At 45.0% G+C, this 17515-nt stretch overlaps 1 protein-coding gene across 4 annotated transcripts; it reads right to left on the bottom strand.

Annotated features, from left to right (window-relative positions):
- Positions 1-368: 368 nt before the first annotated feature.
- On the bottom strand, positions 369-4671 carry LOC125521412 (uncharacterized). 4 transcript variants are annotated; one of them, XM_048686470.2, is made up of 10 exons: positions 4326-4671; positions 4118-4209; positions 3847-3954; positions 3642-3724; positions 3280-3413; positions 2482-2531; positions 2284-2376; positions 2039-2130; positions 1706-1812; positions 369-653 (listed from the first exon to the last, which is right to left on the bottom strand). In XM_048686470.2, the coding sequence occupies exons 1-10, from the start codon at positions 4608-4610 to the stop codon at positions 612-614; spliced, it is 1086 nt and encodes a 361-aa protein (XP_048542427.2). In that variant the 5' UTR covers positions 4611-4671; the 3' UTR covers positions 369-611. The 4 variants fall into 4 exon arrangements, with proteins under 4 accessions (XP_048542427.2, XP_048542429.1, XP_048542428.1 ...); XM_048686472.2 differs by having other exon boundaries at positions 4331-4469; XM_048686471.2 differs by having other exon boundaries at positions 4322-4457.
- Positions 4672-17515: the final 12844 nt, after the last annotated feature.

The following is a 17515-nucleotide window of genomic DNA, read 5'->3' as shown; positions in this document are numbered from 1 at the left end:
TATGTATTTTGAATTTGGATCAATTTATACCATGTTAGATATGTTTTATACTTACATCCTCACAAAAACTCGATGATTTCTTTACGATTCTCAAGTTACGGAGATCGGATGCACTGGTAGCACCCGATACCTTCCCAGAGGACATATGCTCCTCTGTGTCTGTTGTCTTTGCTCAATAAGCCATTCATAAGATTTCCAGTTTATCTGTTGCTACAGTTAAATAAAATTATACATGACATATACAAAATTTAGAGCCTTTCTCTTTTTCTAAACATATGCTTTCTTGGACTTGCACTGTAGCCTACTAGCCTGCCATAAATTATATGCGATTGTCGCAGCACTAGTTATGTATTTGCCTTGCTTTCAAATGAGTGAAAATTAACTTGCTTTGCATAAAGTATATGTACATACCATCATATCACATTGGAATTTAACTTTGACATCATAAGAGTCAAATATCAAACCGCAGTTTGAAAAACAAAAGGAAACTACCAGATCAGATGACACGTCAACTATGAATTGTTAGCAGGGGATACTTCCAAGAGTTCATGTATTTTACAGTAACGTACAAAATCGGTGCAAGATAAGACTATGGTGACCAAATGAAACCTTCAAGATGCCTGCAGCAGCTCCTTGATATCATATCCCTGCAACTGAAACACAATACACAAAGAACTTCAATTAGTTTTAAGTACTTCTATGTTTTTTCTTCCACAAAAGGCAGGAGCTCTGGCAATCAGTATAAGATGACAATATTTATGTACAACAAAGGATCGAGGATGAGCATGAGATGGGAAGTGAAAACGAGCGACGCCAAAAAACACCCTAAGTGACAGCAGATTGATCAAGGACCAGGGTGTCGGGGGAGTGAAAACAAGCGAAGCCAGGAAACACCCTAAGCCACGGCAACCACATTGCATATGGATAAAAAGGACAAATGGGTATCAATTGTACAACAGATGATGACAAAAAGATAATATATACCTGAAGAACGGTTAGTGACAATACTACTCAAACTGACGGAATATTACAGATCAATATCACTGAACTGAATAACATATGGATTTTGAAGCCGAGAGAGGAATGGAGGAAACCAACTTTAGGAATATTGCTGATCAACGTTGATGCTACTTATGATAGGAATTCAGGCTATGGAAGAACAGGGGTGGTGATTAGAGATTGTCATAGAAACTATAGTGCAAGTTCTCACAGATATCTTATGAATGTAGAACACGCAGCAACGGCAGAAGCATATGCATTCAGAGGGATTGCTGCTAGCGCAGCATATTGGTATAAATGTTTTTGCGGTCCAAATGGACGGCATGCAAGTGGTTGAAACAATGCAAGATGGTGGCTTATTGGCAACAGCATCATCAGCGATATATGGAGATTGCAACAACATCTTTGACAGGTTTTGATAGGGTTCTTGTAGAATATCATAATCGGGAGGCCATTGTCGTAGCGCACAAGCTAGCAAGAAATGCTTTATCCTTGAATTGCTTGTGAACAATGTAACTACTTTTTCAAATCAATAAAGCTAGCCGAATGACATTTCCTAAAAAAAAGGGTGCATGGGGAGTGAAAACAAACGACTCCAAAGAAACACCCTAAGCCACACTGTGTGCAATCACACTGCATACGGATAAAAGAAGGACAAATGGCCATCAGTTGTACAACAAAACGGTGACATAAAGATAATATATACCTGAAGAAAGGTTAGTAACAATATTACTCCGGAATTCCAAGCAGCATGAATTGTGATAGGAGTAAGAAGATTCCGAGTTTGAGAATATGAGAATCCCAGTGCCACACCTGTGCACATTCAACAGATGGAAAAGATAGTCATGTCCATGCTGTCAAATCATGTAACACAGGTTACACAACATATCAACATATGGCCTCACAATTGTTTGTGATTTGTTCGATTCTAGGCAACACCGAACTAGTAACCATGCTGAGGGCTTGTGATAGGGGGGTTTCAGCATAATGCAGTTTTTGTGCAGTATCCTGCCAAGTTACTGATAATGTAGTCACTTACCAAGCACAAAAAGTTGGGGAAACTCTCCTGGTGTAAGATGAGCAAAGGCAAACACCACAGCTGTGATCAGAACAGATACTGGCGTAGAAAACCTGTATAAGAAACAAATTATATATCTCTTTAATATGGTACAGAAGTGCAGATGCACCAACGTACAGTTCATCATTTCTAGGATAAGCACAGGGAATCCCTTAAAAAGAAGCGTTAATAAGTTTCTGGACCAAGAAAAAGGTATGCCTATTTACCACATAGTCAAGGATACCATTAGAAATCCTCTAAATACAGTTTCCTCCAAAATTGGTGCAAGAACCCCAGTGATGCCCAGCAGACAGGCAGTGCTACGAATAAAGAAAAAAAAAAGTCAAGATGTCAGGTAAGTTTGTCTACTCTTCCCTAATATATATCTATATGCAACTTGTGACAGTAAACCCCACAAGTAATACCTGATATTCGACGAGCCTATCAGTGGCAATAGAAGAAGTAGCGAGTCAGTCTGAAAGAAGATGTTCAAGAAGTAAATAAGTTCAGGTGAGATGTAAGGGTTTTTTCTTGATAAAATGTTAAACGTAAGATAGTAAAATAACATGAGAAATCGTCATCTGAATCTGGGTACATCTAAACCTGAATTTGTATCTCATCTAACAATCATATCTAGGATTTTCAAAAATATATGAAAAGTTCAGTGCAAGTAGATGACCGGTAGGAATACGCACATGTGAATTTTGGTGAAAATGTATGATCGCCGCTTACTGTAAATTTCAGATGTGCCCATGTGGGAAAAATGTGGTCTAATACTAACATTTTGGGATTTTACATTTATCTGATATATAACATACTCTAGTCCATACGTTTATTATATCATGGATATCATATAACTATATATACATATCTGAGTCTTCACAACCTTCTTCCAACAGAGGCTGTGATGCAGGAACGTTAGGCATATGACAACTGAACACAAAATTCTCAATGGTGGTATAGTGTGCCAGAGAGCTAAACACTGCAAACTAAGAAATGGCAAAAACATGGCTAATGAAGAAACCATTTAGCAAATTAGAGTAATTTATTCTTGACAAGCTCTACAAATCACTAGAAAGATCCAAGATAACAATAAAAACTATAATAAAATTTGAAATAGTAAGGATGTAGAATATCAATGAAGATTGTTAATTGATTTATAAATTAGTGTTCCATAAGACAACACAAGACGAGCGGCTCAAGCATAAAAAGTCTAGATCAACCTCTCTCTGTGTGGTTTCACCATTCAGAAAGGTCATCACTGCTCCAGTTAAAGAAATGGAAACTAGAGCAAAAAAGAGGCCAATTCCAGCCCACAGGAGCCAGCCGTTTTGCAGCTTAAATGGTTCCTTAAAATCTGGAAATTGACAAATACAGTTGCATTAATAAACTCCCAGGCAACAAAAGAGGAAGAAACAACATCCAATCATAGTGCAGAAAGCAGCACAAGTCTTGGCTACTAGGTAATTTATATGCCATTAACAATTCTATCATTTATCAAGGTGGTCTTCGGAAAGGAAGCAACATGTTCTTATAATGCAACCAAAAGAATTACTGAAAGGGAATAACAAGATCATTCTCTGACCATAACGAAATATGTCATCCGAGAATGGTCGAAAGGTATTGGTGATGCCAAATATAACTCCAATGGCAACTGCTGTCACACTACTGCATTTGTACATAAAAAAGACAAGTAAATCTCATGCTGATATACAGTCTTCTCTATAAGCGGATGATCTATGAGTTCAGTCGCAGTATCCACACATAGGAAAAGGAAATTAAATCCATACAATTGTTCCAGAAAGAGTACCCCGGCCTTCTCATCAATAGTTGCCTCTCCGGCTTGATAGCCTAGATACTCCAAAACTGATTGCTCAACCTTTCCTGCCAAAAGAGCGCTGTCTAAAGAACATTCAGCAAATTTTCCCAGACATTCAAGAACCCAAATTATTGGCATTTACATGTAATCGACATAATCTGGATTGTGCAAATGAAATTTCTTGTTTCAGAATGCTGTGGCTAGAGTGACAATGCACAGTACCAATCTGGATTGCAATGTACCTTAGTGCACAGGCCACCATGGTGAGGGACACGGTTGGCCACTGCCATGGCACATCCCATCGGCGAAGGGCAGGATGCCACCCATCCACGCTCTGCCCATATCAACACAACATCACCGTAAGAGAACTAGATAGGATAATCACAGTTCACAGCTGAACTCTTACTGGCGAGCGCTAACAAATTTCGCAGCATTTCTTGACGCACTCGCCTCACCGGAAGGAGGCGGAGGAGGAGGCCCGGGAAGCCCGTTTCCTGAATCGTAGGACCCGCGGCACGCTAGCCGGTACTTCCACCTAAGACGGCCAGCCTCCGGCGGCCGGGGCGCGAGCTTGTCCACCGCCGCCGCCGCCACGTGACGGCGACCGGTTCCTGGTGAAGGCAATCGCTGCAGCCTCTGCTTCGAGTTGAGGAAGAGGGATCTTCTGCTGCTGCTACCGTAGGGCAGCGCGAGGAAGCTGAGGAGGAGAGCGGGCGGAGCCGACGGCGAGCCCATCAGAAGGAATGGAAGCCACCCCGCGCGGCGCGAGGATAATGACCAAGATGCTTTTTTTGTCTTTCCGGCGAATAGGATATTTTGGTGTTACTAGCACAAATGCCCGTGTGTTGTAACGGGACAAATTTTACGATGTATTTTAATTTTAAGCAAATATGCATTTCAGAATCCAATCAATTGCACCATTCAAATAAAAGTATATATTTGGATTCCATTGTAAATTTATTAATTATTTTAGCTAATGTTGCCTTATTTTCGTGATAGTTGGGTCGGCTAAGTTTGAGCACGGGTTGTGAAAAGGCCCGGATCGAGGGACACGCGCCACGCGCGGATCTCTTCCTTGAGACAAATCTCCCTACAATACCAACACTCTTATGGTTTGCGGGTTTATCCTCTAAAAAATATGCCTTTATGCTCTATGGATTTAATTTAAAAAACATAAGGATTTTAATAGAGCAAATATTTTTATGAATGGATGAACTTTATTTGAAATTGCAGAATTATGGCACAAGAGCTGCGGGTGAGATGGTAAAACACAGTGGAGCCCCCCCGAGCTGGCGTGTGAGGGAGAAATAGGACGCGAGCAAAATGCCCTCTCTTCATCCCTCCCTCTCCCCTTCATATCTCACTAATGACATTGAGGAATATCTTAATTATCAGCAAATCCTAGTGAGCTCCAATTATCTTCATTAAAAAATTACAATATAGAAAAAGGTAAATAATGAATATAAAAGCATATCCAAATTTTTTCAATCGGTAATACACACAGCAACATCCAGCAGCTTCTGGTAGGTATAACTATTTAACCATTATTAAAAAAGCAAATAGACCAAAAATCCCCATTTAGAGAGCTCCCTTATCCACACAACGCTGCTCATTCAAAATTTTGATTGCGATCGGTAGCACATAGCAGATCCAGCAGCGGTGCAACCATTAAAAAAAGCGAATAGACCAAAAATCACCGAGAGAGCTCCCTTATCCACACATCGCTGCTCGTCATCAACCCACTATAGCTGGCCAAGCAGGCCGTGCTAACTGGGTCGGCCCGGTAGCATGCAGGAACGGCACGGCCCAGGCACGGCACGGCCCGAGCTAAACGGGCTAGGCCCGGCACGCGGCACGCCATGGGCCATGCCTAGGCCTGGAGGCTGGGCACGCGGACCGGCACGGCATGGCCCGTTTAATTTTTTTCAGATTTATATATATATATATATATATATATATATATATATATATATATATATATATATATATATGACATAAATTACAGCCCAATAGGCCTAAAATACAGCCCAACGGGCTAAAAATCAGATGGGCTGGCGTGCTAAACGTGCCACGGGCCGGCCCGTTTAATAATCAGGCCGTGCCTGGGCCAGAGAGCCACGCCCGTGGGCCGGCACGGCATGGCCCGGCTATTAAACGTGCCACGGCGGGCCGTGCCGGGCCAGGCACGATTAGCACGGGCTGGGCTATGACGTGCCGGGCCGGCCCGTTTGGCCAGGTCTGCAACCCACCACCGCCAGCAGAGCTTCTCCGCTCCGCCCCCAATTCCCTTCGTGCTCTCTCCAGCCACACACGCGCCCGTGCTCCAGGCACACCCCACGGCGCCGCGTACTCCCCTCTTTATTCCCTCCTTCACTTCACATACAAGCCCCAGGGACCATGGCGCCAGATCGAGCGAGCAAGGATGTGCGCGGCAAGGATCCCCCCTCCCGCCCCTGATTCCCCCTTGGAGACCTCACACCTCTCCGTTTCGACGATACACTACGCCTCCTGGAGTGCGCCGGGGCCGGCGAGGGGCGGGGTCGGGCGGGTGTGGGGAACGGGGGCCACGCCGAGATCTAGCCGGTGGTGGTGTGTCCGTCGAGTGCACGTCGTGCGCTCCCGGCTCTGCTTTGCTCCGACGCCCGGCCTTGTGTCGTCGCCTTGCTTTGGTCCTTACACCCGCAATGACTGTTTGCCGCCACTGACTTGGACGCGCCACGCCGGTGGTGACGGCCTCGTGGCTCTTGGGACGCCAAGGCACGCATGGCCCTCTCCTCCACCCTTCTCTCGAGCCTGCTAATCCAGACCTGACCCTCTCGTCCAGCCTCCTCTCGCGCCCGAGTGGATCTCTTGAGCCAATCCTGTCCGCCTCCGGCCGCCGCCGGCAAGCAGAGCCGTCTTCCGTGCGCTCCGGCCAACTCAGACCACCGCCTCCTCAACTTCCACGTCGGTCTTCGCCTCATGCACGAGCCTCCGTCGTCCGTGCGCTCTAGCCAGCTCCCCGTCATGCCCGAGACCGCCTCGAGTCTTCCTGCCGAGGCCTCCCCTGCGACCAGCCTTTAACATGGTCTCCTGCACGCCTCGGCGCGGACGCCCGCGGCAAGCGGCGGCGCTTGCCCGGCGGAGACATGCGATGGTGAGCCAGTCCAATAAGAGATAAGGGTCGCGGGCATAATTTCTAACAAATGCAGTGGCTTTTACGCAAAAACGAAACGTTTTTCCAGAGTGCCACTTAAACAGGGACTGCGGGTTGACTTCAAAGAAATAGAGGGTTTTTTTGGGAAAAAACCAACGACGTACCACCAGAAACAGTAACTGCTTTATTATTATTTTGGTGTAATTCAGTACAAGATCACATTTTCCTTTTCTACTAGGAATCAGTTGCAAACTTGCAATAGTACTCCCTCTGTAAAGTTAGTGATGGAGGGAGTATATTTCTTTACGGAGGGAGTATATTTTAGTGATCTAAATGCTTTTATATATTTTTTATAGAAGGAGTATATTTTAAATGACTTGATTATATGATTCATAAATAGTTGAATTAATAATATTATTGTGGTGTTAACTAAAAATCTAAAACGAGAAATGCATATTTTATACTCCCTTCTATATATATTACTTGCCTTAGATTCTTTTTAGATACGGACGTATGTTGGATTGGCTGAGGGTCGGGGGAGACACGGCAAGCCCGTCGCGGTGGGGAGGGACCGAATCCGGTTGCCCAACACGGCCTGGGCGCACCGCAGCCTCGCCGGACTGACAAGGGGGAGCCGCCGGGGAGGGGGACGATGAAGACGCGATGCAGATCAAGGACGGGGGTAGGGAGCACGAGAGGCCGGATCTGCCCCGCCGCCACCTTCTTGGGGCCTGGCACGGCTTCGTCGGCCAGCCCTCCGGTGGCGGCGATGCGAGGGTGGGCGCTGGAGGTGGCCGCTTGCTGTAGCGGCTAGGTCCCCCCCCCCCCCCCCGTGCCATCAGAGGAGGGTGGCGCAACCGGGGTGTGGGGGGGCGACGACGAAGCTTTCTCACATATGTTGGATTGAAGGGAGTATTATATTTGATTATTTTACGATTAAATATTTTTTGTACTTAAGTTGCATAAAATAATGAAAAAAGTCCAATGCAAGTTGAGTGAACCTTCGATAAGGTGGCATGTGTGGCCTGGTGAGATGTTTGCATGAGATCAAATAATGGGAAAAAATGCATGCATGTTATGATGGACCTTTGATGAGGTGGCATATGTATATGTTAAAAGATCAACTATTTATGTACAAAAAGAATTAGGTATGCAATAGCAAAGTTCTACCTAATATACGTCGCGAGACTAGTGCACATTGACATTAGATGGGATATTAATTGATTGTTAATTACTCCCTTCGTCTCAAAATAAGTATCTTAACTTTGTACTAATTCTAGTATAAAATTATACTAAGCTTGAGACACTTATTTTAGAACGGAGGGAGTATATGTCTAGCACTAACATTAATATTAGGAATAGTGATATTAAGAATCTGAACTAATATTACGACCAAGCACACTGCAAGCGTCGACTGTGTTTACTCGGTGTACTAACAACAATATGGTGAGCCTACGCGGATTTATATGACAATGAGACATCACCTTATACCCGATAGACATAGGGCATACATTTACTTGCTAGACAAATAAGAGCATTTTCAAATGCAAGTGTCAAAAACCTTCCCCTTATATCTGCGCTTGTTTTGTCCTCCACTCCAACAACAATACCCATTTCTTCTTCCCAAATCCATTCGACATGCATGGGCATAGGACGTAGATCACACAACTCATATAACACATAGGTCAAATTGACATAGGACATAGAACATAGGACGAGTTGATACAACATACATAGTTCAATGACATAGGACATAGGGACATAGGAGTAGGACAACACATAACTAAATTTGACATAAGACACAATAGTAGGACAAGCTACATTTCACTTGCGTTTTCCGAAGTGCAAGTGAATGAAGGTTAGTTAGAGTCCTCATCTTCCTCTGAAACTCTAACTTTTCATATGGTGTTGAACCGACTCAGCTGGGACTGAATTTCCAGCCAAACAACACGTAAATTGCTTGATTTTCCCCCGAAACTCTAACTTTCCATAGCTTCTTGCATTGATCCTGGATTGCAACTGTGTTAGATGGAGTTGACCCGTCTTCCAGCCAAACTTCTCTCATCCTCTTCGTGTCAATAAGAAGGTAATATGCGGATCAGACAGTAAAGATCCCTACTTGCTCGTAATTCCACGGTCATCTATGTTTAGTATTACCAAACTCAAAGGGATTTTCAACACAACTGAAGTGTCAATTGGCTGCAGATGTGTTAGAATAAATCCAAGGCACTCCGTCGATAATCCAAGGACCAAGCAATCAAACAAGCATGACACCGAGATTTGTTAACGAGGTTCACCGATATGGCTACATCCCCAGGGCTTGACTACGGGCGTCCTCCCCGTGACACCGTCACAATACCACACACCGGCCACCCGGGCGCCTGCACACGCCACCGGCTCCCACTTGCACGTCTGTGCTATTATGTTGGCATAGGTTACATCGTGTGTCTATCCTTGCTATATAAGAGAGGCCTAGGATACAAGTGTCCTACTTGGACACGACTCCATATCCTATCTAAACACAATACTACTCAGAGTCCAACTGTAACCTATCTTGTACACAATATTCGACACAACTCTAACAAGATGTTCACAAATGAGTTGTTTGTTCCACTTCAGCCTATTGTGCTTGTTGTCGACTGATACATCTCCAACGTATCTATAATTTATTAAGTATTCATACTATATTTACATCAGTTATATATATTTTTCGTGCACTTTTATATTAATTTTATGGACTAACTTATCAATCTAGTGGTCAGCGTTAGTTCCTGTTTTTTGCATATTTTTTATTCTACAAATCGATGGGGAGAGGTTTTTCCCTCTGGTCCTTGGCCTCCATGGCGTCCGGAGGGGCGAGAGCCCCTCTAAGATTGGATCGCTCAGTTTTTTCTTCTTTGTTTCGCAACTGTTTTCTGGCCTTTCAGCATTTTTTTATAGTTGGTGATCCGTAACTCCAATCGGACTGAAAATTTGAGGGGATTTTTCTCTAGAAATTAGCTTTCTTATGGCGAAAGTACGGCACCAACCGATTTATGGGATGCCCACAAGGGTCCATGGTGCGGCCACGGGGGTGGCCGCGCCACCTGCCCTTGTGGGGGCCCGGGGCATTGTTTTGCATTGATATCTTCATCCAAAAATCACATATATTCCATAAAAAATAATATTAAATCGTTGGGGTGTTTTGACCTTTCTAGATATGGATGGGGGAGGCCGTGGAGGAGAAAGCCGGAGGGGAACCTCTCTCTCCTTCTCTCCTAGTGGCACCGGAGTGCTGCCGGAGGAACCATCACCGCGGTGATCGTTTCCATCAATGTCGACATCTTCGGCATCTTCCTTGTCTCTTTTCAGCGGTCCACTCTCCCACAACCCGTTGTAGTATTGATACGTCCATTTTGCATCATGCTTTTATATCGATATTTATCGCATTATGGACTGTTATTTCACTTTATGTCACAATACTTATGGCTATTCTCTCTTATTTTACAAGGTTTACATAAGGAGGGAGAATGCCGGCAGCTAGAATTCTGGTCTGGAAAAGGAGCAAATATTAGAGACCTATTCTGCGCAACTCCAAAAGTCCTGAAACTCCACGGAACGTCTTAAAAAAATAAAGAAAAATCCACGCCAAAAATGAAGGCCAGTGGCCCATACCCTGCTCACGAGGGTGGGGGACGCCCCCCCTAGGGCACGCCCCCCTACCTCGTGGGCCCCCTGGTGGCTCTCTGACGCCCGTCTTCTCCTATATGAGGTCTTTCGATGATAAAAAAATAAGAAGGAACTTTTCGGGATGAGACTCCGCCGCCACGAGGCGGAACCTTGGCGGATCCAATCTAGAGCTCCGGCAGAGCTATTCTGTCGGGGAACTTCCCTCCCAGAGGGGGAAATCTGTTGGGGAACGTTGCAGAAAACAAAAAAAATTCTCTACGTTTCACCAAGATCTATCTACGGAGTCATCTAGCAACGAGAGGGGAGTGCATCTACATACCCTTGTAGATCGCGAGCGGAAGCGTTCAAGAGAACGGGGATGATGGAGTCGTACTCGCCGTGATCCAAATCACCGATGACCAAGTGCCGAACGGACGGCACCTCCGCGTTCAACACACGTATGGAGCGGATGACGTCTCCTCCTTCTTGATCCAGCAAGGGGGAAGGAGAGGTTGACGGAGATCCAGCAGCACGACAGCGTGGTGGTGGATGCAGCAGTGATCGCAGCAGGGCTTCGCCGAGCTTCTGCGAGAGGGAGAGGTGTAACAGGGGAGAGGGAGGCGCCAAGGCTTCAGGTGCGGCTGCCCTCCCTCCCCCCCCCTTTATATAGGCCCCCTAGGGGCTGCGCCGGCCCTAGGAGATGGGATCTCCTAGGGGGCGGCGGCCAAGGGGGTGGAGTGCCCCCCAAGGCAAGTGGAGGCGCCCCCTCCCCTAGGGTTCCCAACCCTAGGCGCATGGGGGGCCCAAGGGGGGCGCACCAGCCCACTATGGGCTGGTTCCCTCCCCACTTCAGCCCAGGAGGCCCTCCGGAACGGGTGGCCCCACCCGGTGGACCCCCGGGACCCTTCCGGTGGTCCCGGTACAATACCGCTGACCCCCGAAACTCTCTCGATGGCCGAAACTGTACTTCCTATATATAATTCTTCACCTCCGGACCATTCCGGAACTCCTTGTGACGTCCGGGATCTCATCCGGGACTCCGAACAACTTTTGGGTTACTGCATACTCATATCTCTACAACCCTAGCGTCATCGAACCTTAAGCGTGTAGACCCTACGGGTTCGGGAGACATGTAGACATGACCGAGACGACTCTCCGGTCAATAACCAACAGCGGGATCTGGATACCCATGTTGGCTCCCACATGCTCCTCGATGATCTCATCGGATGAACCACGATGTCGAGGATTCAAGCAACCCCGTATACAATTCCCTTTGTCAATCGGTACGTTACTTGCCCGAGATTCGATCGTCGGTATCCCAATACCTCGTTCAATCTCGTTACCGGCAAGTCACTTTACTCGTACCGTAATGCATGATCCCGTGACCAGACACTTGGTCACTTTGAGCTCATTATGATGATGCATTACCGAGTGGGCCCAGAGAAACCTCTCCGTCATATGGAGTGACAAATCCCAGTCTTGATCCGTGTCAACCCAACAGATACTTTCGGAGATACCCGTAGTATACCTTTATAGTCACCCAGCTACGTTGTGACGTTTGGTACACCCAAAGCACTCATATGGTATCCGGGAGTTACACGATCTCATGGTCTAAGGAAAAGATACTTGACATTGGAAAAACTCTAGCAAACGAACTATACGATCTTGTGCTATGTTTAGGATTGGGTCTTGTCCATCACATCATTCTCCTAATGATGTGATCTCGTTATCAATGACATCCAATGTCCATAGTCAGGAAACCATGACTATCTGTTGATCAACGAGCTAGTCAACTAGAGGCTTACTAGGGACATGTTGGTGTCTATGTACTCACACATGTATTACGATTTCCGGATAACACAATTATAGCATGAATAAAAGACAATTATCATGAACAAGAAAATATAATAATAATCCTTTTATTATTGCCTCTAGGGCATATTTCCAATAGTCTCCCACTTGCACTAGAGTCAATAATCTAGTTACATTGTGATGAATCGAACACCCATAGAGTTCTGGTGTTGATCATGTTTTGCCCTAGGGAGAGGTTTAGTCAACAGATCTGCGACATTCAGATCCGTATGTACTTTACAAATATCTATGTCTCCATCTTGAACATTTTCACGAATGGAGTTGAAGCGACGCTTGATGTGCCTGGTCTTCTTGTGAAACCTGGGCTCCTTGGCAAGTGCAATAGCTCCAGTGTTGTCACAGAAGAGTTTGATCGGCCCCGACGCATTGGGTATGACTCCTAGGTCGGTGATGAACTCCTTCACCCAAATTGCTTCATGCGCTGCCTCCGAGGCTGCCATGTACTCCGCTTCACATGTAGATCCCGCCACGACGCTCTGCTTGCAGCTGCACCAGCTTATTGCTCCACCATTCAACATATACACGTATCCGGTTTGTGACTTAGAGTCATCCAGATCTGTGTCGAAGCTAGCATCGATGTAACCCTTTACGACGAGCTCTTCGTCACCTCCATAAACGAGAAACATGTCCTTAGTCCTTTTCAGGTACTTCAGGATATTCTTAACCGTTGTCCAGTGTTCCTTGCCGGGATTACTTTGGTACCTACCTACCAAACTTACGGCAAGGTTTACATCAGGTCTGGTACACAGCATGGCATACATAATAGACCCTATGGCTGAGGCATAGGGGATGACACTCATCTCTTCTATATCTTCTACCGTGGTCGGACATTGAGCTGAGCTCAATTTCACACCTTGCAACACAGGCAAGAACCCCTTCTTAGACTGATCCATATTGAACTTCTTCAATATCTTATCAAGGTATGTGCTTTGTGAAAGACCTATGAGGCGTCTTGATCTATCTCTATAGATCTTGATGCCTAATATATAAGCAGCTTCTCCAAGGTCCTTCATTGAAAAACTCTTATTCAAGTAGGCCTTAATGTTGTCCAAAAGTTCTATATCATTTCCCATCAAAAGTATGTCATCTACATATAATATGAGAAATGCTACAGAACTCCCACTTACTTTCTTGTAAACGCAGGCTTCTCCATAAGTCTGCATAAACCCAAACGCTTTGATCATCTCATCAAAGCGAATGTTCCAACTCCGAGATGCTTGCACCAGCCCATAAATCGAGCGTTGGAGCTTGCACACCTTGTCAGCATTCTTAGGATCGACAAAACCTTCCGGCTGCATCATATACAATTCTTCCTTAAGGAAACCATTAAGGAATGCCGTTTTGACATCCATTTGCCATATCTCATAATCATAGAATGCGGCAATTGCTAACATGATTCGGACGGACTTCAGCTCCGCTATGGGTGAGAAAGTCTCATCGTAGTCAACCCCTTGAACTTGTCGATAACCCTTAGCGACAAGCCGAGCTTTATAGATGGTCACATTACCATCCGCGTCTGTCTTCTTCTTAAAGATCCATTTATTTTCTATGGCTCGCCGCTCAACGGGCAAGTCAGTCAAAGTCCATACTTCGTTTTCATGCATGGATCCTATCTCAGATTTCATGGCTTCCAGCCATTTGTCGGAATCCGGGCCCGCCATCGCTTCTTCATAGTTCGAAGGTTCACCGTTGTCTAACAACATGATTTCCAAGACAGGTTTGCCGTACCACTCTGGTGCAGAACGTGTCCTTGTGGACCTACGAAGTTCAGTAGCAACTTGATCTGAAGTTTCATGATCATCATCATTAACTTCCTCTCTAGTCGGTGCAGGCACCTCAGGAACATTTTCTTGAGTTGCGCCACTTTCCGGTTCAAGAGGTAATACTTCATCAAGTTCTACTTTCCTCCCACTTACTTCTTTCGAGAGAAACTCTTTCTCTAGAAAGGATCCATTCTTGGCAACAAAGATCTTGCCTTCGGATCTAAGGTAGAAGGTATACCCAATAGTTTCTTTAGGGTATCCTATGAAGATGCATTTTTCCGACTTGGGTTCGAGCTTTTCAGGTTGAAGTTTCTTGACATAAGCATCGCATCCCCAAACTTTTAGAAACGACAGCTTAGGTATTTTTCCCAAACCATAATTCATACGGTGTCATCTCAACGGATTTTGACGGAGCCCTATTTAAAGTGAATGCGGCAGTCTCTAAAGCATAGCCCCAAAATGATAGCGGTAAATCGGTAAGAGACATCATAGATCGCACCATATTTAATAGAGTGCGATTACGACGTTCGGACACACCATTACGCTGAGGTGTTCCAGGCGGCGTGAGTTGTGAAACTATTCCACATTTTCTTAAGTGTGTGCCAAATTCGTGACTTAAGTATTCTCCCCCACGATCTGATCGCAAGAACTTGATTTTCCTGTCACGTTGATTCTCAACCTCACTCTGAAATTCCTTGAACTTTTCAAAGGTCTCAGACTTGTGTTTCATTAAATAGACATACCCATATCTACTCAAGTCATCAGTGAGGGTGAGAACATAACGATAGCCACCGCGAGCCTCAACACTCATTGGACCGCACACATCAGTATGTATGATTTCCAATAAGTTGGTTGCTCGCTCCATTGTTCCTGAGAATGGAGTCTTGGTCATTTTACCCATGAGGCATAGTTCACATGTGTCAAATGATTCGTAATCAAGAGACTCTAAAAGTCCATCTGCATGGAGCTTCTTCATGCGTTTGACACCTATGTGACCAAGGCGGCAGTGCCACAAGTATGTGGGACTATCATTATCAACCTTACATCTTTTGGTATTCACACTATGAATATGTGTAGCATTACGCTTGAGATTCATTAAGAATAAACCATTCACCATCGGAGCATGACCATAAAACATATCTCTCATATAAATAGAACAACCATTATTCTCGGATTTAAATGAGTAGCCATCTTGAATTAAACGAGATCCTGATACAATGTTCATGCTCAAAGTTGGCACTAAATAACAATTATTGAGGTTTAAAACTAATCCCGTAGGTAAATGTAGAGGTAGCGTGCCGACGGCGATCACATCGACCTTGGAACCATTCCCGACGCGCATCATCACCTCGTCCTTCGCCAGTCTCCGCTTATTCCGCAGCTCCTGCTTTGAGTTACAAATGTGAGCAATTGCACCGGTATCAAATACCCAGGAGCTACTATGAGTACTGGTAAGGTACACGTCAATTACATGTATATCACATATACCTTTCGTGATGCCGTCCTTCTTGTCCGCTAAGTATTTGGGGCAGTTCCGCTTCCAGTGACCACTTCCCTTGCAATAAAAGCACTCAGTCTCGGGCTTGGGTCCATTCTTTGGCTTCTTCCCGGCAGCTTGCTTACCGGGCGCGGCAACTCCCTTGCCATCCTTCTTGAAGTTCTTCTTACCCTTGCCTTTCTTGAACTTAGTGATTTTATTCACCATCAACACTTGATGTTCCTTTTTGACTTCTACCTCTGCTGATTTCAGCATTGCAAATACTTCAGGAATGGTCTTTTCCATCCCCTGCATATTGAAGTTCATCACAAAGCTCTTGTAGCTTGGTGGAAGCGACTGAAGGATTCTGTCAATGACCGCGTCATCCGGGAGATTAACTCCCAGCTGAGTCAAGCGGTTATGTAACCCAGACATAGTGAGTATGTGCTCACTGACAGAACTGTTTTCCTCCATCTTACAGCTGAAGAACTTGTCGGAGACATCATATCTCTCGACCCGGGCATGAGCTTGAAAAACCATTTTCAGCTCTTCGAACATCTCATATGCTCTGTGTCTCTCAAAACGCTTTTGGAGCCCCGGTTCTAAGCTGTAAAGCATGCCGCACTGAACGAGGGAGTAATCATCAGCACGTGTCTGCCAAGCGTTCATAACGTCTTGTTCTGCAGGGAGAGCAGGTGCTTCACCTAGCGGTGCTTGTAGGACATAATCTTTCTTGGCAGCTATGAGGATGATCCTCAGGTTCCGGACCCAGTCCGTATAGTTGCTGCCATCGTCTTTCAACTTGGTTTTCTCTAGGAACGCGTTGAAGTTGAGGACAACGTTGGCCATTTGATCTACAATACATGTTGTAAAGATTTTAGACTAAGTTCATGATAATTAAGTTCATCTAATCAAATTATTCAATGAACTCCCACTCAGATAGACATCCCTCCGGTCATCTAAGTATAACATGATCCGAGTTAACTAGGCCGTGTCCGATCATCACGTGAGACGGACTAGTCAACATCGGTGAACATCTTCATGTTGATCGTATCTTCTATACGACTCATGCTCGACCTTTCGGTCTTCTGTGTTCCGAGGCCATGTCTGTACATGCTAGGCTCGTCAAGTCAACCTAAGTGTTTGCATGTGTAAATCTGTCTTACACCCGTTGTATGTGAATGTTGGAATCTATCACACTCGATCATCACGTGGTGCTTCGAAACAACGAACTGTCGCAACGGTGCACAGTTAGGGGAAACACTTTCTTGAAATTATTATGAGGGATCATCTTATTTACTACCGTCGTTCTAAGTAAACAAGATGCAAAAACATGATAAACATCACATGCAATCAAATAATAGTGACATGATATGGCCAGTATCATATAGCTTCCTTTGATCTCCATCTTGGGGCTCCATGATCATCTTGTCACCGGCATGACACCATGATCTCCATCATCGTGTCTCCATGAAGTTGCTCGCCAACTATTACTTCTACTACTATGGCTAACACGTTTAGCAATAAAGTAAAATAATTTACATGGCGTTTCTCAATGACACGCAGGTCATACAAAAAATAAAGACAACTCATATGGCTCCTACTGGTTGTCATACTCATCGACATGCAAGTCGTGATTCCTATTACAAGAACATGATCTCATACATCACATATATATCATTCATCATTCATCACAACTTTGGCCATATCACATCACAAAACACTTGCTGCAAAAACAAGTTAG

This window comes from Triticum urartu, chromosome 7A (assembly GCF_056163025.1).
Source record: "Triticum urartu cultivar PI428250 chromosome 7A, HENAU_Tu73, whole genome shotgun sequence".
Lineage (NCBI taxonomy): Eukaryota > Viridiplantae > Streptophyta > Magnoliopsida > Poales > Poaceae > Triticum > Triticum urartu.
Note: the sequence above shows the minus strand (reverse complement) of the source record. Positions and strands in the feature narration are given on the sequence as shown.